Source organism: Schistocerca americana, chromosome 2 (assembly GCF_021461395.2).
Source record: "Schistocerca americana isolate TAMUIC-IGC-003095 chromosome 2, iqSchAmer2.1, whole genome shotgun sequence".
Taxonomy (NCBI): domain Eukaryota; kingdom Metazoa; phylum Arthropoda; class Insecta; order Orthoptera; family Acrididae; genus Schistocerca; species Schistocerca americana.
In genome coordinates, this window is record NC_060120.1 from 749,871,786 (window position 1) to 749,899,757 (window position 27,972).

General features: G+C 43.3%; 1 protein-coding gene across 1 annotated transcript in view; it reads right to left on the reverse strand.

Annotated features, from left to right (window-relative positions):
• The window catches only part of LOC124595726 (calcium and integrin-binding family member 2), a 189,258-nt gene that overhangs the window by 40,634 nt on the left and 120,652 nt on the right, over positions 1–27,972 (reverse strand). The window contains exons 2-3 of the mRNA XM_047134596.1: positions 19,425–19,459; positions 19,117–19,234 (exon numbers count right to left, since the gene is read on the reverse strand). Coding sequence (XP_046990552.1) covers positions 19,117–19,234; positions 19,425–19,459 — 153 coding nt within the window. The remainder of the gene's footprint in view (positions 1–19,116; positions 19,235–19,424; positions 19,460–27,972) is intronic.

A 27,972-nucleotide genomic window follows, 5' to 3' on the forward strand; every position in this document is an offset into this window, starting at 1 on the left:
CATAGTACTTGCAGTGTATTCTGATGCAGTTTGGAATTCCTGTGTGATGGTTTGGATAGATGTCTGCCTATTACACATTACGACCCTCTTCAACTGTCGGCGGTCTCTGTCAGTCAACAGACGAGGTCGGCCTGTACCCTGTTGTGCTGTACGTGTCCCTTCACGTTCCCACTCCACTATCACTTCGGAAACGGTGGGCCTAGGGACATTTAGGAGTATGGAAATCTCACGTACAGCCATATGGCACAAGTGACACCCAATCACCTGACGTTCGAAGTCCTTGAGTTCCACAGGGCGCCCCATTCTGCTCTCTCACCATGTCTACTGACTACTGAGGTCACTGATATGGAGTACCTGGCCGTAGGTGGCAGCACAATGCACCTAATATGGAAATCGTGAGAGCTGCATCAAACCAGTCTCAGGACTGAAGACAACAACAACATGAAAAGCGTATTTTTGGGGATCTCCGCGTACTTTTGATCACATAGTGTAGCTACGCGAATTCCATGCAACGGACGTATACCGTCGGGCATCTCGCAAAAGGACGTTGCTTACGGCGTCACATAAAGCTATACGTCTACAACGGGTCGAACAATAAAGATACTGGACAATAGCTGACTGGAGGCGTTATTTGCCGATTCAAGATTTTGTCCCTTTTCAAATGATACAAAGTGTCGAGAATATTGACGGCCGTATGAGGCTGTAGTTCAGGCTGGAAACGGTTCTCTGGTGTTTTTGGGGTGTTTTTCGTATCATGACTTGGGCCAGCTCATGCAGGTTACGTGAATATAAGACAGGATGTTTTATCCACATCCCCGGCGATCAAGTGTTGCCCTTTCCTGGATGTGTTGACGATCTGGAGAGTAAGGCTACAAAATTAGGTTTAGTTAAGAAAACGAAGGGAAGAGGAATGCTGTGCATGAAATTTACAAAGGGAGGATGTCCATAGAGAATTTCATAAATATCATCAACTACGAAGATCACCAGACAAATTCTTCGAATACATGTGAGAGGAGCACTCGGCTATCTCAGCAATAAATTAAAGATGAATGTTTTCTATGTGATCAAGAAGTTTTATCAGCCAATAGATGCGGAAGACTGACTGACTACATGACTGACTACCCTAAATATAAAGATAAATGCACAGATTGATGACAGCAGAAAACAACTAGTCATGGTGTAGCGATGGCGTTACAGTTCGTGATAACGACTTCGAAATGGTCCTGGGTTCTGTCCCAGGGTATTATTATATTTTAACTGACTCAGTTACAGTTCTGTATACTAAGTTTTATGTATATTGTTTACACTGCATCACTAACTATATTATTAAGTTCTGGCCAAAGAACTTGATCTTTTAAGTGTATATACACCGATCCCAGTATATCACACGCATTAAATTCCTAATAAATTACAACGAATCATGAAATTTTACAGATATTTGATGTTGCGAACGTAATTCATCAGTAGTCAGTGTTAGGGCCAAGCTTTTCAATTGATCTAAATAGTCTGTAAAAGTAAAGCATACAAAATTTTTGAAAAGAAAGTCACACGTTTTTTGTAATGATTTGTCTAAAAGTATGAAATAAAAAGTATTAGGGAAACGTTCGGTGCACCTCATTTTCTGTTCGTGATTTCGAACATCATTCAAAGGTACGTAGAACGGTTCTCTGAACTACTTATTTCTTTTACACAAATCATTTCATAAAATATTTGACCGATTTCTTTCATTTTTTATTTTGACTCCTCGTTTGCCTTCCTAACGTTTTCTGTTCTTGAAAATCCTAACTTTGGTACTTGATTCGAAGCAAGCTTTTTTGACATTTAAATACCGTACCGATGTATCTTTTTATGTGCAAAATAGCTAGGACTTGAACAAACGAGATTTTTGACACTTCATTTTAAATAGCTTGGTAGCCGCTTTTCATGAAAATTTTCAATTTTTCCTCGCCTCATTAATTAAGTTTTCGTTAATTAGCCTGATTATTTTCATGCAGTAAAATATTTTCATGCAAAACTAGACCTCTCGCTGGTCAATTTGATACCCCGTTTACCTGTTTCTGCCTGCCGGAGTGGCTGAGCGGTTCTAGGCGCTTCAGTCTGGAACCGCGCGACCGCTACGGTCGCAGGTTCGAATCCTGCCTCGGGCATGGATGTGTGTGATGTCCTTAGGTTAGTTAGGTTTAAGTAGTTCTAAGTTCTAGGGGACATGACCTCTGAAGTTAAGTCCCATCGTGCTCAGAGCCATTTGAACCATTTTTTACCTGTTTCTCTCTCTTTGTTTGGCTATGAAAATTCGGAGTTTATGGTGTAATTTATAGGGGGGCCTTGTTTTCGCTCTGCTCACGAGTTTACAAAAACGTATCGAATGTTAATCATACGATAAAATAGTCCTTTCTGTGTGCTATCATTTCCAAAAATGGTCGTTTCGATATCTTGAACCGTTTGAGATACGACGATTTTTACGACCACTTGATTCCCGAAGTGCAGGAAAGGTTCGGACGCGCCGCGAGCTACCCGTCCACGGATACAACAACCAGTATCTCAAGAATGAAAAGAGATATAATTTCGGTCTCAACTTTAAATACAATTTAGATGTATTGGTTATATTTCATACGCTATAATGTATGGCCTTAAATGAACTGTACGGAAAGTCTACGCAATGTGATTTTACCTCTGCAAATTCTTAAAAATTTCGCGCAGCCATGTACTCAATTTCGTGCAGCACAGTAATTATGACGAATAACGAAAACAAATTCAGACCTTTAGCGAGCTAAGATATCAAGCTATAAGATGCGGAAGAATCAAATTTTTACCCCGAATACGTTTCTTAAAATCGGATGATAAGTATTTCATAGCTGCCGTCGCGTCCGCTCCACGGCTTTGCCGAGAATTCGCGTGACTGTCGCTCTCTGTCGCGCGTGCTGCAGCGGCAAGATTCAAACTGGTTTGAATTCAAACGTCGCCAGTTGCAGCGGAAGAAAGGCAGCGACACAGATGTCGCTCACGTGGAGCACTTCCGTAACTATACCTGCGGTTGTGTTTTGTCGGCCGAAGCTGTCCCTCTCTGTCTGTCGCTTCTGCCGCTTACGTAGGACGCGGACTAGTGTAACTTGCGGACTCTCTTCCCAGGTGAAGCCATGATAAAAGGCCAGAGGCGATGAGTCACGCTATTAATGTAATATCTTCTGGGGGGCGGCGGATTTTTACTATACGACAAAACGCAACTCACCCTATAGCCGCCATGGTAGATGTACGTATAAGACACTTAGAGCAGTTGGTCTACATGACCTCCCTACGCCAAATTGTATCCTTACCTCAACAGTGGAGAAAAGGGTTTAGTGTTGAGTCAACGATGTCGAGATTGGACCATGGATGGGAAAATCAATTCCAGTTCACTTTGTAGAGCTATTCTCATCTCACATTAACTGAACAACTCTGCAGTGCTGAGCATGTTATTTCCATTGGCCATTCTATGGATTACGACGAAGTTCAGAGACAGGTTACAGTGTGTAGGTGCAGAGGGTGTCTGGTCACGATAGGTCGATATTCTTAGGAAGCATTAAAAGACAAGAGAAAGCGTTCCTCTGAACATGACATGATCATTTCTATACGGGGTACAACTGGACACGCCCAGAACACTTCATAAGGCAGCAAGCTAATCTTGGCAAGGCTGAAAGGTTATCACCCTACGCACATAGCAATGCACTAGTGATACCTATCTCCATAAAGGAGTTATGAAGGAAACACATCCTAACTTCCTTGTTACGGTGCCAAAGATATCGGCCAACGCTTCTCGACGGCAGCTGGCAGCCAACACATGATCGATTATCCTCATCAAGTACAAAGTGGGCAGGTTCTTGATCAGCATTTGAGCAAACGACCTCTTCTGAGACTACAATACTTTGATAGCACGTAGGTAAAGTTAAGTCGTATAGCATGAAAGGATGAGAGAGCCCTCAACGTCGGATTCAGTCACCTCAATTGGAAGAGTGTTTACTATCCTTCGTAGCCATAGACATCTTTCCTTCGTAAAGCGTGAGCGTTGTGTGTTGATGAAGTGTAACTCTTACACTAATGAGCTAAAACATTATGACCACCTGCTTAATAGCTTGTTTGTTTGTCTTTGGAACGAAATACATCACTAATTCTGCGTATCAGGAATCTGACGGTTTGTTGGTAGACTCGTGGGGGTATGTGGCATTAGATATCGAACCAGAGGTCATGTAATTCGCGTACGACAACGTTCAAATACAGGCCACAGTGTGAAGATTCAGAGGGCATCTGGTCTGATTTGCGTACGTGGTGATGGCGCCAGATAGCGACACAGATCGGCTCCATAGCATTTACATCAGTCGAATTTGGTCGCCGAGACATCAACGTGAGTTCACTATACTCTTACTCCACTATACTGTTCCTCCAACCGCAGTAGCACGGTTCTGGCTCCGAGGCACTGATGGTTATACCGCTGGAAGATGACACCGCCGTCTGGAAAGACACAAAGCATGAAAGGATGCAGGTACTCCCCAGCTGTCAGTGTGTCTTCGATTACTATCAGAGGTCCCATGCAAGTGCAGAAGAATGTCTCCCACAGCATGATACTACTCCCACCAGCCTGCGTCCATGGCGCGCTTCACTTTTCGAGCTACCACTCACCTTGATGGCGGCGGTTGTGGAGACGACCGTCAACCTAGTGTAGCAAAAATGTGATGCACCCGAAGAGCCGACACGTTTCCACCGATCAAAGGTCGAATTCTGATGGTCCCGTGTCCACTGCAATCGTAATTGACGAAGTCGTTTGGTCAACATGTGAACACTTAGGGGTTGTCTGCTGTGTAGTTCCATGCTCAACAATGTGCAATGAACGATGTGCTCCGAAACAGTTGTGCATGCACCAGCGTTGTGCTCTTTCGGCAAAGATGGCACAGATCACCATCTATCCTACTGTACAGAGCAGACAAGTATCCAAAACCCACTGCCTGTGAAGAGTCATGGGCGTCCACCCATTCAGCACCCAGTGGTAGTCTCACTGTCGTTCTACCTCTTTCTGTAGATGCTCAGACAGTAGCAGGTGAACATTCGACCAGATTTGCCATTTTCGAGATACTCATTCAAACGCTCTTCGCAATAATAATCTGCCTTTTGTCAAAGTCGCTTATCTCAATCGGTTACCCCATTTGCAGCCCATACCTCCGCTAGGATGACCCCGCCAGTGTCTGCTCCGATTACATACTTCTGTTACCGCGTCACGTCGCTGTGGGCAGTGGCCATAATGTTTTCGGCTCATTATTGTAGGCGTAGGTGACTGTAAAGGTGTGTGGGTACTGTGGTGTCATGGCTGTGTTGGATGATAAGGGAGAAGGTACAGGGTGAATCCCAGTGCCGGCACATAGCCCTCTCGTCTCGAAGAGCACGAAGTGGCCTGTCTCATGCAAGTGCTTGAATTTGTGAGTGCGATGATCTGACTGGCTAACTTCGATGTTAAATAACCTGGAAACACCGCAACGTGTCAATTTTTTTAAAGAATTGTTACTCATCACAACCACCCTTGCAACACCCCCTACAAGTTCTCCAAGCTGTTTTCGACCATCCCGTAAATTAAATACAGCTGACAAAGCTAAGTCAGTACACGGTCACATTTTCCCCATGTCTGGAGATCTCGCTAAGGTCGTAACTACACTGACACTCTCTAATAGTCTACCTGATCCACTTCGCCCTTTTAAGATAATGCAGTTTACCAATGACGTTTGTGAAGCATATAGAGATTGCAGCATGGCTGTGGAATTCGGTAAGGTCCTACGGTTAGTCGCATACGTCGACATGATAATACACTGTAGGCCACAATAGATCGTTTAGTGGATAATCATAGTACTGGAGGAAGGCGTAGAAATATCCAGGTCAACTTATGAAACATTTACTTTGTTGGATCTGTAAAAAAAGGAAAACAATGACGCAAAACAGAACAAAATGGAAAAGTAAACATTTGTGTAACTAGTCTGTCAGTTGGTGTCAAAACGGCTGTTTTCGTAACAAAATTGTGGAAGCTTTTCCTCAGCAGCAGTATATGTATTTTGGAAGCTTAATCCGAATTTCATGTTTACTACCTTGTAGAAGGTCGGCTTCACAACGAAAAAGCAAAAAAACCCTCAAATTTTTCGCACTTTTTTCAGTTTTTCTTTTTACATCTCGTAAACTAGGCGTTTTCCGAAAACGACAAACCTGTACAAAATTAAAGTAAAGAAGCGGTATCGGCGTGACTTTATGGCCCTCTAGCAAAAACGTCAAATACACCCGTTCCCATGCCATACATGTACATGTTCTCAACAAAGACCACCAACACCGTGTGAATATACGTTAGATTTCCTACAAATTCGATATTACAGGTGTCTCTTGTAGGAAACCTGACGTACTTTCACGTAGGATTGGGGGTGTTTCTTGAGAACATGAATATTTACCTAGCTGTTTGGCGTAGGAGTGGGTGTATGTGACGTTTTTATTGGAGGGCCATAAAGTCAAGCCGACATCGCCCGTTAGAAAATCAAACCTGACTAGTTTAATAGGTTGAAAATTCTGTCTACTTCAATTTTGTAGACAGTGGTCCCATATTGAAAAAGTATAATTTTCGAGATATATATGAAACCCCCCCCCATGAACCATGGACCTTGCCGTTGGTGGGGAGGCTTGCGTGCCTCAGCGATACAGATAGCCGTACCGTAGGTGCAACCACAACGGAGGGGTATCTGTTGAGAGGCCAGACAAACGTGTGGTTCCTGAAGAGGGGCAGCAGCCTTTTCAGTAGTTGCAAGGGCAACAGTCTGGATGATTGACTGATCTGGCCTTGTAACAATAACCAAAACGGCCTTGCTGTGCTGGTACTGCGAACGGCTGAAAGCAAGGGGAAACTACAGCCGTAATTTTTCCCGAGGCCATGCAGCTTTACTGTATGATTAAATGATGATGGCGTCCTCTTGGGTAAAATATTCCGGAGGTAAAATAGTCCCCCATTCGGATCTCCGGGCGGGGACTACTCAAGAGGATGTCGTTATCAGGAGAAAGAAAACTGGCGTTCTACGGATCGGAGCGTGGAATGTCAGATCCCTTAATCGGGCAGGTAGGTTAGAAAATTTAAAAAGGGAAACGGATAGGTTGAAGTTAGATATAGTGGGAATTAGTGAAGTTCGGTGGCAGGAGGAACAAGACTTCTGGTCAGGTGACTACAGGGTTATAAACACAAAATCAAATAGGGGTAATGCAGGAGTAGGTTTAACAATGAATAGGAAAATAGGAATGCGGGTAAGCTACTACAAACAGCATAGTGAACGCATTATTGTGGCCAAGAAAGATACGAAGCCCACACCTACTACAGTAGTACAAGTTTATATGCCAACTAGCTCTGCAGATGACGAAGAAATTGAAGAAATGTATGATGAAATAAAAGAAATTATTCAGATTGTGAAGGGAGACGAAAATTTAATAGTCATGGGTGACTGGAATTCGAGTGTAGGAAAAGGGAGAGAAGGAAACATAGTAGGTGAATATGGATTGGGGCTAAGGAATGAAAGAGGAAGCCGCCTGGTAGAATTTTGCACAGCGCACAACATAATCATAGCTAACACGTGGTTTAAGAATCATGAAAGAAGGTTGTATACATGGAAGAACCCTGGAGATACTAAAATGTATCAGATAGATTATATAATGGTAAGACAGAGATTTAGGAGCCAGGTTTTAAATTGTAAGACATTTCCAGGGGCAGATGTGGACTCTGACCACAATCTATTGGTTATGACCTGTAGATTAAAACTGAAGAAACTGCAAAAAGGTGGGAATTTAAGGAGATGGGACCTGGATAAACTGGAAGAACCAGAGATTGTACAGAGTTTCAGGGAGAATATAAGGGAACAATTGACAGGAATGGGGGAAAGAAATACAGTAGAAGAAGAATGGGTAGCTTTGAGGGATGAAGTAGCGAAGGCAGCAGAGGATCAAGTAGGTAAAAAGACGAGGGCTAGTAGAAATCCTTGGGTAACAGAAGAAATATTGAATTTAATTGATGAAAGGAGAAAATATAAAAATGCAGTAAATGAAGCAGGCAAAAAGGAATACAAACGTCTCAAAAATGAGATCGACAGGAAGTGCAAAATGGCTAAGCAGGGATGGCTAGAGGACAAATGTAAGGATGTAGAGGCCTATCTCACTAGGGGTAAGATAGATACTGCCTACAGGAAAATCAAAGAGACCTTTGGAGATAAGAGAACGACTTGTATGAATATCAAGAGCTCAGAAGGAAACCCAGTTCTAAGCAAAGAAGGGAAAGCATAAAGGTGGAAGGAGTTTATATAGGGTCTATACAAGGGTGATGTACTTGAGGACAGTATTATGGAAATGGAAGAGGATGTAGATGAAGATGAAATGGGAGATATGATACTGCGTGAAGAGTTTGACAGAGCACTGAAAGACCTGGGTCGAAACAAGGCCCCCGGAGTAGACAACATTCCATTGGATCCACTGACGGCCTTGGGAGAGCCAGTCCTGACAAAACTCTACCATCTGGTGAGCAAGATGTATGAGACAGGCGAAATTCCCTCAGACTTCAAGAAGAATATAATAATTCCAATCCCAAAGAAAGCAGGTGTTGACAGATGTGAAAATTACCGAACTATCAGTTTAATAAGTCATAGCTGCAAAATACTAACACGAATTCTTTACAGACGAATGGAAAAATTAGTAGAAGCCAACCTCGGGGAAGATCAGTTTGGATTCCGTAGAAACACTGGAACACGTGAGGCAATACTGACCTTACGAGCCGGCCGGTGTAGCCGTGCGGTTAAAGGCGCTTCAGTCTGGAACCGCGTGACCGCTACGGTCGCAGGTTCGAATCCTGCCTCGGGCATGGATGTGTGTGATGTCCTTAAGTTTAATTAGTTCTAAGTTCTAGGCGACTGATGACCTCAGAAGTTAAGTCGCATAGTGCTCAGAGCCATTTGACCTTACGACTTATCTTAGAAGAAAGATTAAGGAAAGGCAAACCTACGTTTCTAGCTTTTGTAGACTTAGTGAAAGCTATTGACAATGTTGACTGGAATACTCTCTTTCAAATTCTGAAGGTGGCAGGGATAAACTACAGGGAGCGAAAGGCTATTTACAATTTGTACAGAAACCAGATGGCAGTTATAAGAGTCGAGGGACATGAAAGGGAAGCAGTGGTTGGGAAGGGAGTAAGACAGGGTTGTAGCCTCTCCCCGATGTTGTTCAATCTGTATATTGAGCAAGCAGTAAAGGAAACAAAAGAAAAATTCGGAGTAGGTATTAAAATCCTTGGAGAAGAAATAAAAACTTTGAGGTTCGCCGATGACATTGTAATTCTGGACTTGGCAAAGGACTTGGAAGAGCAGTTGAACGGAATGGACAGTGTACTGAAAGGAGGATATAAGATGAACATCAACAAAAGTAAAACGAGGATAATGTTATGTAGTCGAATTAAGTCGGGTGATGCTGAGGGAATTAGATTAGGAAATGAGACACTTAAAGTAGTAAAGGAGTTTTGCTATTTGGGGAGCAAAATAACTGATGATGGTCGAAGTAGAGAGGATATAAAACGTAGACTGGCAATGGCAAGGAAAGCGTTTCTGAAGAAGTGAAATTTGTTAACATCGAGTATAGATTTAAGTGTCAGGAAGTCATTTCTGAAAGTATTTGTATGGAGTGTAGCCATGTATAGAAGTGAAACATGGACGATAAATAGTTTGGACAAGAAGAGAATAGAAGCTTTCGAAATTTGGTGCTACAGAAGAATGCTGAAGATTAGATGGGTAGATCACATAACTAATGAGGAAGTATTGAATAGGATTGGGGAGAAGAGAAGTTTGTGGCACAACTTGACCAGAGGAAGGGATCGGTTGGTAGGACATGTTCTGAGGCATCAAGGGATCACCAATTTAGTATTGGAGGGCAGCGTTGAGGGTAAAAATCGTAGAGGGAGACCAAGAGATGAATACACTAAGCAGATTCAGAAGGATGTAATTTGCAGTAGGTACTGGTAGATGAAAAAGCTTGCACAGGATAGAGTAGCATGGAGAGCTGCATCAAACCAGTCTCAGGACTGAAGACCACAACAACAACAACATATATGAAAAACTGAGGAAACTGGGAAAATTCTGAGATTTTTTGCATTTTCGTTGTGAAGCAAACCTTTTACAAGGCAGCAAACATGAAATTCGGATTCAGCATCTCAAATATGATATAGAACCTCTGAGAAACATTCTTCCGAAATTTTTTCACGGGAAAACTACCATTTGACTGAGCTATGTGAGGATTGAAGAATACAGAGCAAAAAAGAAGAACCATCCGTTCGGGGAATGTTAACTCATAATTGAATCGTAAGACATACATGCAAACAATAGAGTCGCATACCTCTGGCCCATTATAGTTGCTAATTGTTCACTCCTAGCAGTTATGTTAGAGCATAGAATAATGAGTTGAAAATTAGAAAATTTTATTAAAACTTATTCACCTTGCTACGAGCGAAGTGTGGTTACGCCAGAGGCAGAGACAGAATCAGAAAATAAGCGGTATATCCCAAGAGGGTCAGGTGTCAGCACGTTACAACACCGCCCCGAGAGAGAGGAGGACGAGCTCAGCAGAAAAGAGCAAGGGGCAGAAAACCAAAGGAAACGTGACACGCATATTCGTCAGTTCATATGAGATGTTGAAAGAAACTTTACCCACTTCGTAAGAACCAGTATCAGAGAACCTACACAGCAGTTAAAAGCCTGTTAAGCGAAGGTAGCAGAATAAGAAGGACACGTGCGGTCGTTACGACCCGACCATCAAGTCCCTTTAAATACTCGAGCTCTCCAGCTCTCAAAGAGTTGATCACTGGGATCGATGGCGCTCACAGTAATAGCACTCGATTCCACGATTACGGTACTGTAGCGGATCTATGTCCTAGATACCCTAGAAAAATCTACAAACCAGCCGAAGATGTATTGTAACACCCCCACCCATTGCTTGTCTGGATTTTGCGTGTGTTCGCCCCTGACAAACAACTTACAGAGAAATTGGGAGTGGAACTGTACGCAAAAATGGATAACGCTAGATTTAAACGTGGCCCTGTCACCCCTAATTAATCTGCGGCGGTAGTGTTGACGATAAATCACACCTATTTTTACTTCCAAACATGAACGATCACGAACTATTAGGGTGTTCAATGACATCAAACACACACACAAAATAAAAAATAAGCATAAGCGTGAATTCAGGATCAACTGCTGAAAGTAAAGGCTCTACTGAATCACAATAATTTTATTATAACCTTCAGATCAATGCTGAATAAAACACAATGAATAATTTGCAAACTACCCTCCTAAATGGCATTGGCAGTGAACTGTGTTAAAATCGGTCCAAAACGCGATCTCTTATAACTTGGCTGACCGACTGACATCGACACAAAACGTAAAATACGAAGAACTACTACACCCCAAAGTATCGTGAAACCTCTGTGTAAGCAGCAGTTGCACGTGTTCCAACTATTTAACGTTACTCCTAACACAGGCCGAAGTGGGAGCGATCTCACCGTCATATTCCTGTTGCAGCAGCAGCGGTCTCCGACGGCGACGGCGCAGCTGTGCGGTCAGCGGGTAGCACACTCCTACAATACTCGGACAACAGACCGCTGTCCGTAAACTTCTCTAATTGCAACAGTCTTCCCGGCAGCAAAGAGCTGGTGTGGCTAACGTCCTCTCCGAACGAAAAACCAAGACGGGAGACGACTTGGCTAACGTCCTCTCAGTACGAGAGCCCAGAACGGAAGGACCTCTACAGAGAGTCGAGCAAGATCGCTTTTCACCTCTGTTTTCCCACCTCAACTTTTACCGAGCGAATCACATCACTAAAAGCTCTCAAAATGCCTAGTTTGCAATGCCGACCAATGTACGGCCTGGGAATAGAACTCTTTTCCACAATTCTTCCCTTTCTACAAAATTTCGCAAGTAAACTCCGCCCACTCCGGCTGGGAAGAACCACAGCTGTGGGCAATAACGCCTTTACTGGAATTTTTCTCCTAAGAGACCACTCGAGATTTGCCCGGCAAGCCGGCCGGTGTGGCCGTGCGGTTCTAGGCGCTTCAGTCTGGAATCGCGTGACCTCTACGGTCACAGGTTCGAGTCCTGCCTCGGGCATGGATGTGTGTGATGTCCTTAGGTTAGTTAGGTTTAAGTAGTTCTAAGTTCTAGGGGACTGATGACCTCAGCATTTAAGTCCCATAGTGCTCAGAGCCATTTGAACCATTTGAACAGAATTTCCCCAGGTCACCATTCATGCCGTTAGGCTGTGGCCTTCGGCGGCTAGCCGGGGAGGTAGCCGAGCTCTGTCTTGCGTATTGCATCTCTGCAAAATCTTATAATTACAAAATCACGTAATTCTCGCTGTATTGCCTAGCCAGCGTGTCGATGCGTTTCCACATAGATTGCCTACATCGTAATTTAGAGTATTACTCCAACATACAACAACTACTTATCTACAAAGCGATTGCGCCGCTGTCAGTCGTTTTTATTGACCTAAAGTGCTCGCAAAGTGATTACGGTCACGTTAAATGGACTCATGTAAGGTGCAAGACCGTTGCCACCTTACAGTATTTGTGATTATGGTCTTCGCCTGATGAACTTCATACTGTTCGCCGCCTACCACTGCTGATGGAGAAGCTCACTGTCTTCCGACAACACTGAACTCAGTGTGGAAACCATCAGCAAGGCCTCGGGGAGTCCACGTTCCTGTTCAGCACTTAGGCGCCTCCAGATGCTGAAACCTACCTAGCCGATAGGAAGGAGGTGGACCGACCATACGACTTCCGACAACACCACATCGTGGATGGGTTATCAAGGGTCAACATAGAATTGGGAGTGGGGTCGAACACACTCCAGCAGCTAGCGCGAGACCATTGGAGACCATTCGTGCTGGGCCCACAGCCACGCCGGCAGCGCTCCGCCGCGCCAGGTCACTCACTCTTCGCCTGGACCTGCAGACGAGGAGCTCACTCGGCAGCCGTCAGTGGTAATCCAGCACACAGCTGAATGAGGCGTCGGCTACAAAGCCGTGTGGGACAAGACGACTGTAAACATGGTTAACAAATAATTGAACTTTGACAATGTTTTACTAGCGACAGGACACTTCACAGGTACCCAACTGCTGTCCTGACTTCATGCAGAGGAATCTCCGCTCAGCCCCACTGTACTTGTATTAGGCGTCACAACGTCATGTCTAGGAATGATGTCTTGTGTATCGTCGCTTACAACTAACTGGTAAATCAACATGCTGGATTTCAGAGTCTATGAAACAATTTGTTATTTCCGTCACAAATTTGATGTCGTATGACTCCCAGCGAGGTGCAAGCGTTCAATTAGACGCCGCTTTGGTGGCTTCAAATTTGCATTTGTTTACTCTCAGTTCTTGTAACTATTGGTCACACTTGAGAATTATCTGGAGATGTAGTGGACTAGCTGTGGCACAGCTCAAGCCGTCATTATTACCTATTCTATGCTTATAGAAAGAATTGAGTGATTCGTAGTAACTGTTTGCAGATATTTTCTTTTGTTTTCTGCAAAACGTGGCATGAATAACGCAGTTCTTATGTGCCAGTAGATCTGATGCGCTCACAATAAAGTCACTGGATGTTATGCATCGGTTTGTGACAAGGACACTTTTAGTGCCGGAAATTTGCCTATTGTAACAGGAATTGTATGTGATGGAAACGATAAAATATGCAATTCCAAATTTTTAGCATGTATAGCTCGAGTGAACTGTCGAGTAATAGCTGCTAGAGTACGGCACCCATGGTTGGTGGACTATAGACAAGGGTCAAGGTACAAACCACTCAATCTAGATCCATATTAAATTTCATCGAGCGAGGAGGCAGAGTGGTTAGCACACAGGACTAGCATTCGGGAGGATGATGGTTCCAATCCGCATTCCGGTATCCAGATTTTCCGCGATTTCTCCAAGTCTCTCCAGGCAAACGTCGGGATGGTAGCTTTGAAAGAGCATGGTCCGTTTCCTTCGCCGTGGTTGACACAGTTCGAAACTGTTTTCCGCCTTTAATGACCTCCATGTCGACTGGACGTTGATCCTAATCTTAGTTGCTCCCTTCCATATTAAATTTGACCATGAGAATAACAATATCCGTAGTTAAACCTACCAACGCATGCAACAGGTCCACAAAAGTCCAGCGAACCGGTAAAACGAGAAACTTGGTTCGTCACTCCACTTTTCAGTTATTCTGGTGTGCACAGGTGATGTATTTCGGAATTCTGAAATGGACGACAAGCATTTCATTCAGCAATCTTTGACTTTGTTGCATCCTGCGTTTGGAATGCAAGTGCAATAATCTCTCGGCAAATGGGCCGAGTAATTACATCACCCCCAAGTACAAACAGAAAGTGTGTGAACGTAGCGTGACACCGACGTTTTCCTCATCGCAAAAGTACTTGCGTTCAACTTCCGTGGAAGGTTATGAATAACTGCCTTCCAAACGGAAGCCCTTTCTAATTCTCTAATGTGGCCCAATAAAACCCTATCTTAAATTACAACCTGTGAAGAGCATCAACTCCCTTCCACTCCATTCCCGATATCCAGTTACGTGAATAATTTTATTTGCTGAGGGAGACTCTTAAAGTTGCGTCGCTTTTCTAGTATTACAAATGCTAGTCATCAAATTGTAACACCTCGAAATTGCAATGGGTGCTCGGTAAGGAATGCAACACATTTTTTTTTCTGAAAGTAGGTTGGTTTTATTCAGGAATCAAATACACCATATTGTTCCCCATACTTTTACCTACAAAACCATATTTTCCTCTGTTCAATGCGATGCCCTTCCATCACCTTACTGGAACTACTTGTATGCCCGTATGGTACAAGTCTACTGGTCGACGTCGGAGCCAATGTCTTGCTCCGTCAATAACCTCCCTCGTAGTGCGCAGGCAATTCCGCACAGATAATCCTTCGTTGCTCTTCATGGTCTTCTATTAGGCGGTGAGGAACCCAGCGGACACGTCTCTTTGGGTACCTCAACTGGTGTAAAGGTGCGTCAGTACTGTCAACAGAGACGTGGAGTTGTGCAGCGAGGTGTTTGATTGTGACCCGTCGATCATCTCTAATAAAGTCCGCACGTTCCAACAGTGCAGGCGTCACAGCTGTCTGCGGTCGGCCGGTACGCGGAAGATCGGACACGTTTGGGCGACCTTGTTCCAATGATGGCACACGCCTCGCCCAACGACTCATCACGCTTTTGTTCACTGCCAAGTTTCCGTAGACATTCTGCAAGCTCCTATAAATATCTTTGAGGCTCTGGTTTTCTCAAAAAAAAAAAAAAAAACTCATTGACAGCTCTCTACTTGGACCGCACTTCCGTTACAGGCGCCATTTTGAAGGCTACGTATAGCGCAGCCACCTAGCGGAACTTTTCAACCTAAATTGGCTGAGAAAAAAAGTGTTCATTACATATTAAATGCTCCTCGTATAAAGTTGCGTAATTAATTTTTTGGTTCTATTTAGATACATGTCAGGAGGCCTGGCACATATTGACAATCTCGCGCTACAGTGCCGTAGCACGCCACTAAAAGAGACAAAACAGCACTGTGCATCCCACTAATAATTTGGAGTATTGTGCAGTAATTCTGTTTCTGCAGTTGAAGAGAAACGAGGCAGCTTTAGTTAATGCTAAGTTGGTGCAAGTGTACGGCGACAATGCACTGTCATACGAGACACTGGTTAGGTGGCATATATTCTTCCATTGTGATCAAACTAGTCTAATAGAGGAAGACTGTATTGGCGGACCACCTGTCTGCGAAGAACCTAGAATCGCATGGGAAGTGGAGACACCTGTCCTCGAAGACTGCTGTACCACAAACGAGGCGACAATGGAAGAAGTGAAAATCTATCGTTGACCAGTTTCCAACATTTGCACGACAATTTAATTTCATCATGACAAAGGTCGCCGTACGCTGGTTTCCGAGACTGCTCACACCCATTCGAAAAACCCGCTGAACCGAGGCAGCAGCGGAAAGCTTACAGCTGTGTCAGGCCCATCCAGATGACGAATTTAGCCGCCTCATCTCCATGGACAACTGTTGGGAGAACCACATTGACCCCAAGACAATGAACAAAGCAAGCAGTGGAACATGTGGATTCAACAGCGTCAAAAAAGGCGAAGACCCAACCATCACTGGTTTGTGGGCTGTCAAAGTGTGGTGCTAAAAGGTTGTGTTCGTAATGGGGAAAACCTTCACAGCACCACACAACCAACATCTGACGTGTTTATGGGACGCTACCAAGACGAAGAGCCGCACAGAGCTGTCCAAGGTACAGTTTTCCTCCACGACAACGCCCCGGCTCATTCTGCTAAGGGCAGGGTGACACATGTTGCACCTTTGGACTGTCAGATTTTGTCTCACAACTACCCTGCTTCCCCCGTATTCTCCTGACACTTGACATGGCACACAGTCACTCCTTCCTTCCTCTGACATACTGAGAGGCATTTCTAGATTGATGATAAAATTATTTTGGAGCTTGAACGCTTTACGAAAAGCCCAAATGGAATCTGCAACCAAGATCTCCACCAGGTCATTGATCGTTGAGAAAAGTATGTTGCATTAAAGGAATAAAAACGTTTAAAAGGACTAACCACAGTCACCAAGTTCCATGGTCGCAACTTGAATTGCCAAGGGATAATTAAAACTTTACGACTGCGCCTCGTACTTTCCCTATTGCATACCACGCCTTTTTACAACATGAGACGTTCTACAACGCAAAAAATTTCTGTGAAAACTGTCTCTGACAGCTAAGACATAGAGCCTATATCTGTTGGATTGGCCACTTTCCTTCCATTGTATGAGTGACAGCAGACTTCATCGACAAAAACTCTCCGACGTGCTCAGTAGTGGTAAAAGAGCTCGTGGCACCCACCTCATGCGCCACAAGAATCAACCCAAAAAGATCTTGAAGATTATTTACTGGAGGCTATGATCTACAGCTCTCAAATACTTGCCAAAAATCATGATATGCCACGATAGCTGTATTTTTTTCTTTATTGAGAAACTGCCAGTTCGGTTAGAATCACGGTCATGTGTCCAGACATAATCATTTGCAAATGATCATGTTTGGATGCATGTCTTAATGCTCGAGGATAGCCTTTGTTTGGCCGCATGACTTACGATTAATGTACTTAACGCCTAAAGATGCTTTGTTATTTCGTTGAAACTGGTCCTGTTTCAGTAAAGAAGTGACCTAAAGCCACTGCGTCGGATCGTGACGTTCGAAAAGAATTACAGACAGCTATTTGGGATACTTTCACAGAAGAACGTAAGCTCAGGCGCCCATGCAAATCGGTTGGAGTTCACCTGTTCGAGCAAGAGCGTAGAAGACAGAAGCAGCTTGAGAAAGGCTGTAACTTTGGCAAATCCAACCATGTCCCCCATTCCCACACATATCCTTAGATACAGCATAAGTAAACGCATGTTTTACGAGCGGATTTATCTCTTAAGCAACACCGATTCGACAACATTTTTCCACACGAGTGACATACCATTTGTCACCCACCACACCCCTTTCTCCCATGGACTTTACTTGCTTTTGCTTGGACTCTGGTAAGCTCTGTAAAAAATAAATTTAAAGCTAGTTACCGTGGAAACAGATTCTTTTTCTTCCTCTGTAGTAATACTACAGTGCTGGATACTGAAAGAAGAAATATTTATTTCCTCTAACTTTATTCATCAAATATTTAAAATCGTTTTGTGACAACGGAAAAAACTGCACTTATTGTATTATTCCAATTTCAATAAAAATATGCTGTCTGTTAGACTAGGTGGAAGGAATAAAATTGTAATGTTGCTCTTTTTTGTTTGATAACGGAATTATTTAACTCTATAATTTACAAATTTTTTTTATTTCCATCGGAAAAAGTGGGACAGAAATACAATAATTCGATCTAATTTGATAATGACTTGTTAAACATTAGGCACTGTTTACCGGCAGAAACTGTATTTTATATGTGAAGAAAACTCACTAAAGAGTAAGTCTTTAAAAAATTTGCCATGAAAATAGTTGAAAAAAACAGATATTCTCAAAATTTTTATTTATAAAACAGGAGAAGAAAACAAAAATTTATTTTTGAAACGAAAGAAAAATATTGTATTAGTAAAGTCATGTACAATTCCTACAGTAAACTGTCGAGTGTATGTGTAATCATTGTTGAGGTTGGAGAACTGGAGTAGCGAATTGTACATTCTTGTCAAGATTTTCGGGGTCATCATCGGGTGTTTGAAATAATTTGTAACTTACTACAGAGAAGAACCCAGTAATGCTTTGAAATGTGGGAACGGCACGTGGAACGTATCCACAGGTAAGGGTGTGCAGCAAACTCATGCGTGCAGCGTGCTGAAGCAGTTTCAAATACTTTTGCATTCACTCACTAGAACAATAACTCAAACTTAAGGTAGTGGTAGTCGTAACAACACATTCAGAATCATCTCACAACCAGCTCGTTCGCTGACCCCTGTTCACTACAACTATTTTAGTTCTGTTATCGCATACCTTCACACGTGTCAGCTTTTACTACTTATTATGACACACAGTGTGTACGAACTTTATTCTTGAGCGTCCTCAAGTCACTAGTACGATGTACTCAAACACTATCTATAAGCAGTGTCCACGAGAAACTTCGGGAGTGAAACATGTGTTGGGCGAAGAGAGACGGCTGCTGACTACCGCGAATTGTATCGTTAAATTATACTTTCATGAACTGGTAATTGATTCATATTCTAATCTTAATGAACAACAGAGGATACGACTTCGCGCCGGATCACCAGCGTCCCAGCGTTACTAGTTCTCCGCATATCTCCTCCTAAAGAATGAGCAACCGTTCCTCATTTACTCCTTTGACCTTTAGTACACTAGCGTGGTCGACACCTGTCATAAATTCATATTACACATGAAGCGGACACAGGGGAAAACCGCAGCTACAATTTTACGTGGCTATCAGTATAGTTCTTGATCACTAGTAACTGCTATTTCAGTTCCACAGTCAAGTAGACATACTACGAAGGATTTAACCTGTGAAGCACGGGTACTTACTCTCAGCTCCGGCAGCTTCTCCATCTTCTCCAAAGGTACTTTTATTGTGACAGGTTCGTCTCCCGTCATACTCTTCGGCACGAGTTCAGGGCTGACCTCTCGGAAGCGTTTGTGCACTCTGGAACGTGAAGACGCACACAGAACGATTGAACTAATACCTCTGACGAGATCCTTTTGTAACATTTTATTTTTCAAAGCTATTACTGTGACGCAAGCAGGTGATACTATCGCAGATGCTGCAGACAGCATCTACAAGTAATTTGAATGCTGCGCTCTGCTGTAGCAGCATATATCTGTGGAATATTTACCTGAGAATTTCCTTCCGAGTAAAAAATGTGCAGTCCTGAAACATCGGAAGACATTTTTGTATAGAAACAAGTTGATATGAACGGTTTTAAAGATAATTTGTGTATTTATGTTTGTGGTTATTTTCTTATCATACATATTCCATACAAATTGATTGCACAAAACAATGGCACCACAACTCATGAAACATAATGAAGATGACATTTATGGGCACATTTCAGTAACCCACAACGTCAGACTAGCGAGGTACTAGTTCTTCCGCGTGTGCTTCGGTACACTTTTCAGTACTTGCTAATACTCTCTGCCATATTTTAGGTGATGTTACAGATTAAATTATATTTTCACTCTAAATCTATTTTTTCTATTAGTAACTTAATATTGCGGTGATGTCACTCAAACCGCAGATGTTTTAACTCGCTTTGATTCTTCTCGTGCACATACATTGAAGCGCCAAAGAAACTGGTATATGCATGCGTATTGAAATACAGACATATGTAAACAGGCGGAATACGACGTTTCGTTCGGCAACGCCTATGTAAGACAAGAGTATGGCGCAGTGAGTTCGAACGTGGTGTTATAGTCGTAGCACGAGGATGGGACACAGCATCTCCGAGGTAGCGATGAAGTGGGGATTTTCACGTATAACCATTTCACGAGTGTACCGTGAGTACTAGGAATCCAGTAAAATATCAAATCTCCAACATCGCCGCGGCCGGAAAAAGATCCTACAAGAAAGCAACCAACGACGACTGAAGAGAATCGTTCAGCGTGACAGAAGCAGAACCCTTCCGCAAGTTGGTGCAGATTTCAATGCTGGGCCATCAACAATTGTCAGCGTGCGAACCATTCAACGAAACATCAACGATATGGGCCTTCGGAGCCGAATCCTCACTCGTTTACCCTTGATGACTGCACGACAAAAAGCTTGTCGCCTCGCCTGGACACGTCAGCACCGACACTGGACTGTTGATGACTGGAAACATGTTGCCTGTTCGGACGAGTATCGTTTCAATTGTATCGGGTATGGAGACAACCTCATAATCCATAGACCCTGCATGTCAGTAGGGGACTGTTCAAGCTGATGAAGGCTCTATAATAGTGTGGGGCGTGTGCAGTTGGAGGCATATGGCACCCGTGATACGTCTAGATACGACTCTTATTGGTGACACGTAAGTAAGCATCCTGTCTGATCACCTGCATCCATTCATGTCCATTAGCATTCGGACGGACTTGGGCAATTCCAGCAGGACAATGCGACTCCCCACACTACCAGAACTGCTACAGAGTGGCTCTAAGAACACTCTTCAGAGTTTAAACACTTCCGATGCCCACCAAACTCCCCAGTCATGAACAAAACTGAGCATATCTGGGATGCCTTGCAACGTGCTGTTGAGAAGAGATCCCCACCCCCTCGTACCCTTACGGATCTATGGCCTGCCCTGCAGGATTCATGGTGTCAGTTCCCTCCAGAATTACTTCAGACATTAGTCGAGTCCATGCCACGTCTGGGTGATCGCGGGGGCCCTACACGATATTAGGCAGGTGTACCAGTTTCTTTGGCTCTTCAGTGTAAAATGTGTTGAATTCATGCGATCGGTAAATCTGTTAGAATCTCGCATCAGCCAAGGATGCGGGTTTTAAAAGCGCTATTACTGCCAGTAATTGGCAGAAAGTAATGAACAAATGCTCATAACTGAATGTTGACTGTACCCTACTGATGCAAGCGCAAAACAACTGTGTGTGAGAAACACAAATAAGATGGATACGATTACAAACTGTGATAAGATGGCCATACCATATAAGTTGTCAAATACTACTTTTTTAATAAAAAATTTTAAGTATTTCTTCTCTGCAGATGAAGTTGTTCGAACTCGTATGAGCTGTCGGTTTCCATACAAAAGTCGTCAACATAGGACTTGTCAAGAAATTAAGTGTCTATTTTGTAGAAAAACATACTTTATGAGCAGGTTCTGTATGGTAGCTCATTGCTGGTACATTTAACATATTTTGTGAGTACTTTGTTGACTGATATCATGCATTAATCTCATGCTAACAATTGAATATGTGTTTCATTGTTTACAGGGTAAATGAGCATGTGGAAGAGAAAAATGCTGTTGTGAGGTGAAGGCTACAAAGGTCGTCAGACGATGAGATTTCATTGCAAATGTCATCACGATAGTCTCACTCAGAAAACAATCTGCACATTGGTAAACGAGTTCAGGCGCACAGGATCGCTGGCAAGTGAGCCCGGAAAATGACGTCTGTCAACCTCCAGTGAAAGGATTAAAGCCATCAGGACGTCCATTGAAAGGAGACCGAAATCGGTGAGGCCTCTGTCAGTGGAATTGAGCATTCCACGTTCGACGGTACACAAGGTGTTGCTAAAGAAGAATCTGCAGGTTCCCCACCATCTGCATGAAGAAGATTTTGCAGAAAGCGTAGCCCTGTGGATCGACTTGTTCGTTGCGCATGCATGAAGCGTCCTTCCACATTTGTGGAAGGTTAACAGGCAAAACTGCGTTGTCTGGGCTCACATAGGACCAGTGGACCATGTTGAAGTTATATGAGCGCATCCCAAGGTTATTGTTTGGATGGGCATCACGTGCGACAAGGTTCACGGACCGTTTTTCTTTGCTGAAAGAACCATAAATGGTGTAAGATACCTAGACATGCTCACAAATTTTGTTGCCACAGCTTATCCAGGGTGGGCGTCGGGATGTTGTTTACTTTCAGCAAGATGGGGCACCATGTCATTATGCCTTAGATGTTCGCACGTTCTTGAATTCACAGTTCCCTGGGAGACGGGTTGGACGTGCGGGCTCCTCTGTGCAGCACGTTCCCCTGACCTCACGCAGACGGACATTTTTGTGTGGGGCTTTATCAAAGGACGTGTGTTCACCCGAGGCATTACCACATTGCAGGAGCTCAGGAACCGCATTACACAAGCTGCTGCTGTCGTAACACCAGTAATGCTTCAGAATACTGCTGAAAAATAGGAAGTGTATCGTGATATTGATGGTGAACATGTTGAAATTAATCACTAATAAACCGACACTATAGCATCACTATTTCTGCAAAATAGGTACTTAATTTTTGCACATCCCGTACACTCTCGCTGGCATTATAAACAGCAGATTTGATTAACACAGAGAGTGCAACCGGAAAAACAGCAGAGGATTCTGAGTTAGCTTCTACCATATTATGGTGCACTGCCAGTAAAACCAGGAGAATAGCAGATAGACATCGAAATGGGAGTATTTTCTGTCACCCGTCAAGAAAACAGGAGCCATTTAGTAACGTCAAAAACGCCCTCTGACTACGCGAAGCCGTAATACGTCTTTAGTGCTAACGCGCCTTGACGTACTGTAGTTGTAAAGATTTGTCTGTATCGGCCGTTTGTACACCTGTTTTATTTCGCGCGCCAAGTAATAAGACTAGGAAGATGTAAACAAAACTGTTGCCGAGTGGCAGAATCAAGTTACAAGTGGGGCATTAACCGGGTACTAATTATTTTGAAAGCTGTTATAGAAAGAATAATTGGCCGACACACACGTACTCTGCAGCGCTAGGGAAAGATTTACCTGGCCATATCAGCGTGTGCTAGCTGCCACAAGCGGACGTGCGTGTGACATTTCGCGTCGTTTTTGTGAAGACACGATTAGATTAATTACAGCACGCACAAAGGCATTTAAGCAATCATTCTTTCCGCGCTCCATTCGTGAACAGAATGGGAACAGCCCTAAAAATCGGTACAGTGGAACGTACCTTCTGCCATAGACTTCACAGTGGTTCGCAGACTGTAGATGTAGATGCGGTGACAGCAAGGCTATAATAGACCGGCCACCCCGGAGCGTCGGAGCGTCGGAACGCCATTGCATTTATTCGAGAAATGATAAAAAAATGTTGTAACCGTCAGTCGTATTGCATAACTAGCTGACTGACGTAATGTTTGCTTGTTGCGCCACCTCAGAACTTTAAATGAACTGAATGTTAATTGAGTGGAATATTTAAAGGTAATCAGAGAAAACAAAGAGTATTATGTGTATACAGGGTGTAAGAAAACTGTACAGAAGAAATTGCAGGACAGATTCGTCACACCTAGACGAAGTAATTGAGTTATACGAACACGGGACTGGAAACGCTTTTTTTTTCCATGTTACAACTCATTTCCTCCAGTTCATTAATCAAAGGAAACACACACGAACGGAACGCAGCAGCATACACATGCAACTTTTCCTCACAGAAGGTGTTCAGTATATGCCCTACGTGGGCACTGATACATGCATCAACCAGCCGTTACAGTGAATCTCGGATGCGCTGATGCATGACTGGAGTACTGCGTATGGTTTCGCAGCCTTCCATAATATGGGCACAGGGACTCTGAATGTCTTGTACTGGGGTTCTATACACAAGAGCTTTAAAAAGCCCCCACAAATAAAAGACCAGTAGGTTTGGGCCCGGAGAGAGTGGAGGCCATGCAATTGATCCAATTTTACCTATCCATCCGTCACCGTATCTTTTATTTGGAAGCCGACGGACATTAAAACTAAAATAACGAAGTACCCAATCGTGCATGAAGTACATGTTTTGTCGCACAGTTAAAGACACTTCAGCTAACAGATCAGGTAGAACATTCTCTACAACGTTATGATAGCTTCGTCCGTTGAGCCTGCGTGAAAGGAAGTGAGGACCTACCGACCAGTCACCAATAATGCTGGACCAAACATTGAAAGAAAATTTTTGTTGATGACTTGCTTCAGTAGTTGCGTGAGGATTGACGTCTGCCGATACATGATGAGTGTGAAAATTTGCAGTTTGGTCTCATTGAAACGACACCTCATCTGTGAACAGCACGGATGCTCTAGAATTAGGGCTGATAGTTTGCAGGAAAATCAGCTGCTGATAGTGCCTGCACACTTTGTAAATAGTATGGATATTGCTGGTGCTCGTGTAACACTCGCCAGACAATCATGTGGTCAACATTTATTGTTGCAGCTACATGTCTTGTGCTGATACTAGGGTCGTCGTGAACTGCATGGAGAATTGCCACCTCCCGTTGCGGTGTCCTCGTCCTTCTAGGCCTCTCCCGGCCGCGAGTATCACTGATAAATGCCCCAAGTCCCCTGAGACGACGTTCAGTGGCTTCAAACGTTTTCATGTCGGGGCGGCATCGTTCTGGAAATCTCTCCCGGGACAGACGCTGAGCGCAAGCGCCACTGCCGTCAGCTAATCAATACAGCGAATGAGTAGCTGCCATCTCTGCATCTGTGTGCACTGCCCTTGCACGGGTCGGCTCTGTGCTTAACTCTACGTAGTATCGCGTGTGCTTGCAGCGTTCGTACTGATCGCTGGAACATTTGATGTTACCTGTAAACAACTAATGACGTACGCTGCATGCCAACAGGGACATGTAAAACAAAACACTGGCGGTGTACAACATAACCAGACATAACCAAGAATGCATGTTCCCCGTGATTCTAACGTTCTGTTCATGTGCGTTTCCCATGATTAATGAGTTGGAGAAAATGAGTTGCAACAAGGAAACGAAGTGTTTCCAGACCCATGTTCATGTAACATAATTTCTTCGTCTAGGTGTGAGGAATGGGGTCTAGTGAAGCAGGGGATACAACCCGTCGGCTTTGACCAATGACGTCATACATTATTCGTACATAATAATATCTTCACTTTCAGCCATAGATAATAAAACAGATCTGTGTTCCGGATAAGCGCTATCATTGTACATTAAAATAATTGAATGTGAATTTAAAAGAGATCGCCTCCGCTACCAATAATAGTCTGTTCTTACATAGATAGTAGTACTACCGATGGAGAAGGAGCTATGTACATAATATTTGTATCCCATACTTCTGTTGGCCTGTATACATGTACACTGCTAACGGAAACGTGGAAATGGACGTACGTTACATTTGCAACCTGCACCTTAGTTGAACTACGCGAAGAGGCAATAAGGCAACACATATACAATTTGTATCCCGTACTTCACAATGAAGTACAGTTTTTTTCCGCCTTCGATGCTAATAGTATCGACTGAAATTTACAGTTTTGATCAGAGCAGTGACAATAGTATCCCATTCTTTAGCTGAGCTATATAGCTACGCACAACATTTGTATCCTGCTCTCCAGTTGACATATATAGGTAAATCTCATTAATGTTACATATGTCGTTCTTTTCGAATAGGTAGTGTCAGTGTAAAGGTCAACTGAAGGACGGGATACAAATTTTAGTTGTGTCGGGCGTTTCGCCTTTAATATTGCTAGTACAGATTCGAATCTTGGATACGCTTTAAACAAGTGGTCAACAGGTTTCTTGGCAACTGAAAAGAGCTTGATTACGAGAATCAGTAAGAAACGTGCTGAGACACTACAAAGTATTGGATGCCTCAATGGGCTTAAACCTACACTCTCTAGACTCGTTTCTAGAAAATCTGTGTGCTGTGAGTGAGGAATAGGGAGAAAGTTCCATCAAAACATTAAACAAATGGAACGAGAGTACTAGAACTGATGAGGTTGTCTGCATGATTGCTGACTACTCCTACGTGCTGCATAGAGAAAAAAGGGCAGCAGAGATTGGAGTGGGAGAAGAAGAGACATTAAGAATTACGCCTCTTTATTACACCCAAAGAACACAATGATTCATTATAGTATTAAGAGTGCCTTGCTTTGTTATGTTGAATGTGTGTGTTTTGTATGAATTTTCTGGTTCTTGATCGTTACTTTGTGAAAAACATTATGTGATAGAGAGAAACAATTAGAAATTTTTATCCTATCGTATTAAAAAACCCTAGAATCACCTAAAATGATAAAGAAAAGATTACTAACAAGGGAACCTCCCCATCGCACCCCCCTCAGATTTAGTTATAAGTTGGCAGAGGGATAGGCCTTGAAAAACTGAACACAGATCAATCGAGAAAACAGGAAGAAGTTGTGTGGAACTTGAAAAAAATAAGCAAAATATACAAACTGAGTAGTCCATGCGCAAGGTAGGCAACAACAAGGAGAATATGAGCTTACGAGCGCCGTGGTCCCGTGGTTAGCGTGAGCAGCTCCGGAACGAGAGGTCGTTGGTTCATGTCTTCTCTCGAGTGAAAAGTTTAATTTTTTGTTTTCAGACAATTATCGAAGTTCAGGCACTCACACACAATCAACTTCGCTCTCCAAAATTCCAGGACATGTTCAGATTTGCTTGGACATATGCAAGAGTTGACGGTCTACACACGGAAACATTTGAAAACGTAAAAAACATATGTTTTGACAGAGCTCAGGGGAAACTGTGCGACTGTGAAACTGTTACATTCATTTGTTGCAGTTTATGTGACAAATTCTTATGTTTTCATCACTTTTTGGGAGTGATTATCACATCCACAAGGAAACCTAAATCGGGCAAGGTAGAAGAATCTTTTTACCCATTCGCCAGGTGTGCAAGTTAGGTGGGTCGGCAACATATTCCTGTCATGTGACGCACTTGCCGTCACCAGTGTCGTATAGAATATATCAAACGTGTATTCCTGGTAAGGAACCGGTTGATCTATGACCTTGCGATCAAATGTTTTCGGTTTCTATTGGAGAGGCACGTCCTTTCGTCTACTAATCGCACGGTTTTGGGGTCGGTCGCAAAACACAGACACTAAACTTATTACAGTGAACAGAGACGAAAAATGAATGGACGGATCGTAACTTTGCGAACATAAAGAGAGTAAAATTTTCACTCGAGGGAAGATTCGAACCAAGAACCTCTCGTTCGGCAGCTGCTCACTCTAACCACAGGACCACGGCATTCCTCATCTCATAATGTCCTTGATGTTGCCTATCTTGTGCATGGACTACTCAGTTTGCATATTTTGCTTATTTTTTCATAGTTCCACACAACTTCTTCCTGTTTTCTCGATTGATCTGTGTTCAGTTTTTCAAGGCCTATCCACTGTGTCAATTTATAACTAAATCTGAGGGGGGTGCGATGGGGTGGTTCCCTTGTAAGTACACATTTGTAGACTTGTGCAATTAACAGACAGCGTAAGTTTTATTTAATGTGGAGAACTATTACTAGAATATTTATTCTTTGGAATCAATATAAACTCTTAGGACTATGAACGTTAGATTTGGTGTGAGGAAGAACTTTTTTCAGTACGCAAATGATAAAACAGACTGTTTCAAATAAATATATGTTGCGCACATTCGGGGTGTAAATATTAGACCCCTGTTGGCGGGTGTTTCACGTCAATCGGAGTTGGTTCATTATGTGGGCGCTCAGCGACGGGAGTGTGGGAACAGACAGACAGTTAATTAATTCCAGCTCTCCAAATAGCAGAAGCGCCCCGTAGGCCTGACGGTGCTCACGTGTGACGACCGCAACTGCAAACACGAATGGCGCAGTCCGTCCCCTACCAGCCGAGCGAGGCAGCATTCGCAGAGCATTGTGGCTCGTCGTCTCACCGTTTTATTGAATGAATCAGAAAGTTGAGACACTAATACGAAATATCGGGACTGTGCCAGGAAATAACCTGTCTAGACACGAGTAAGGATGAAGTTAAT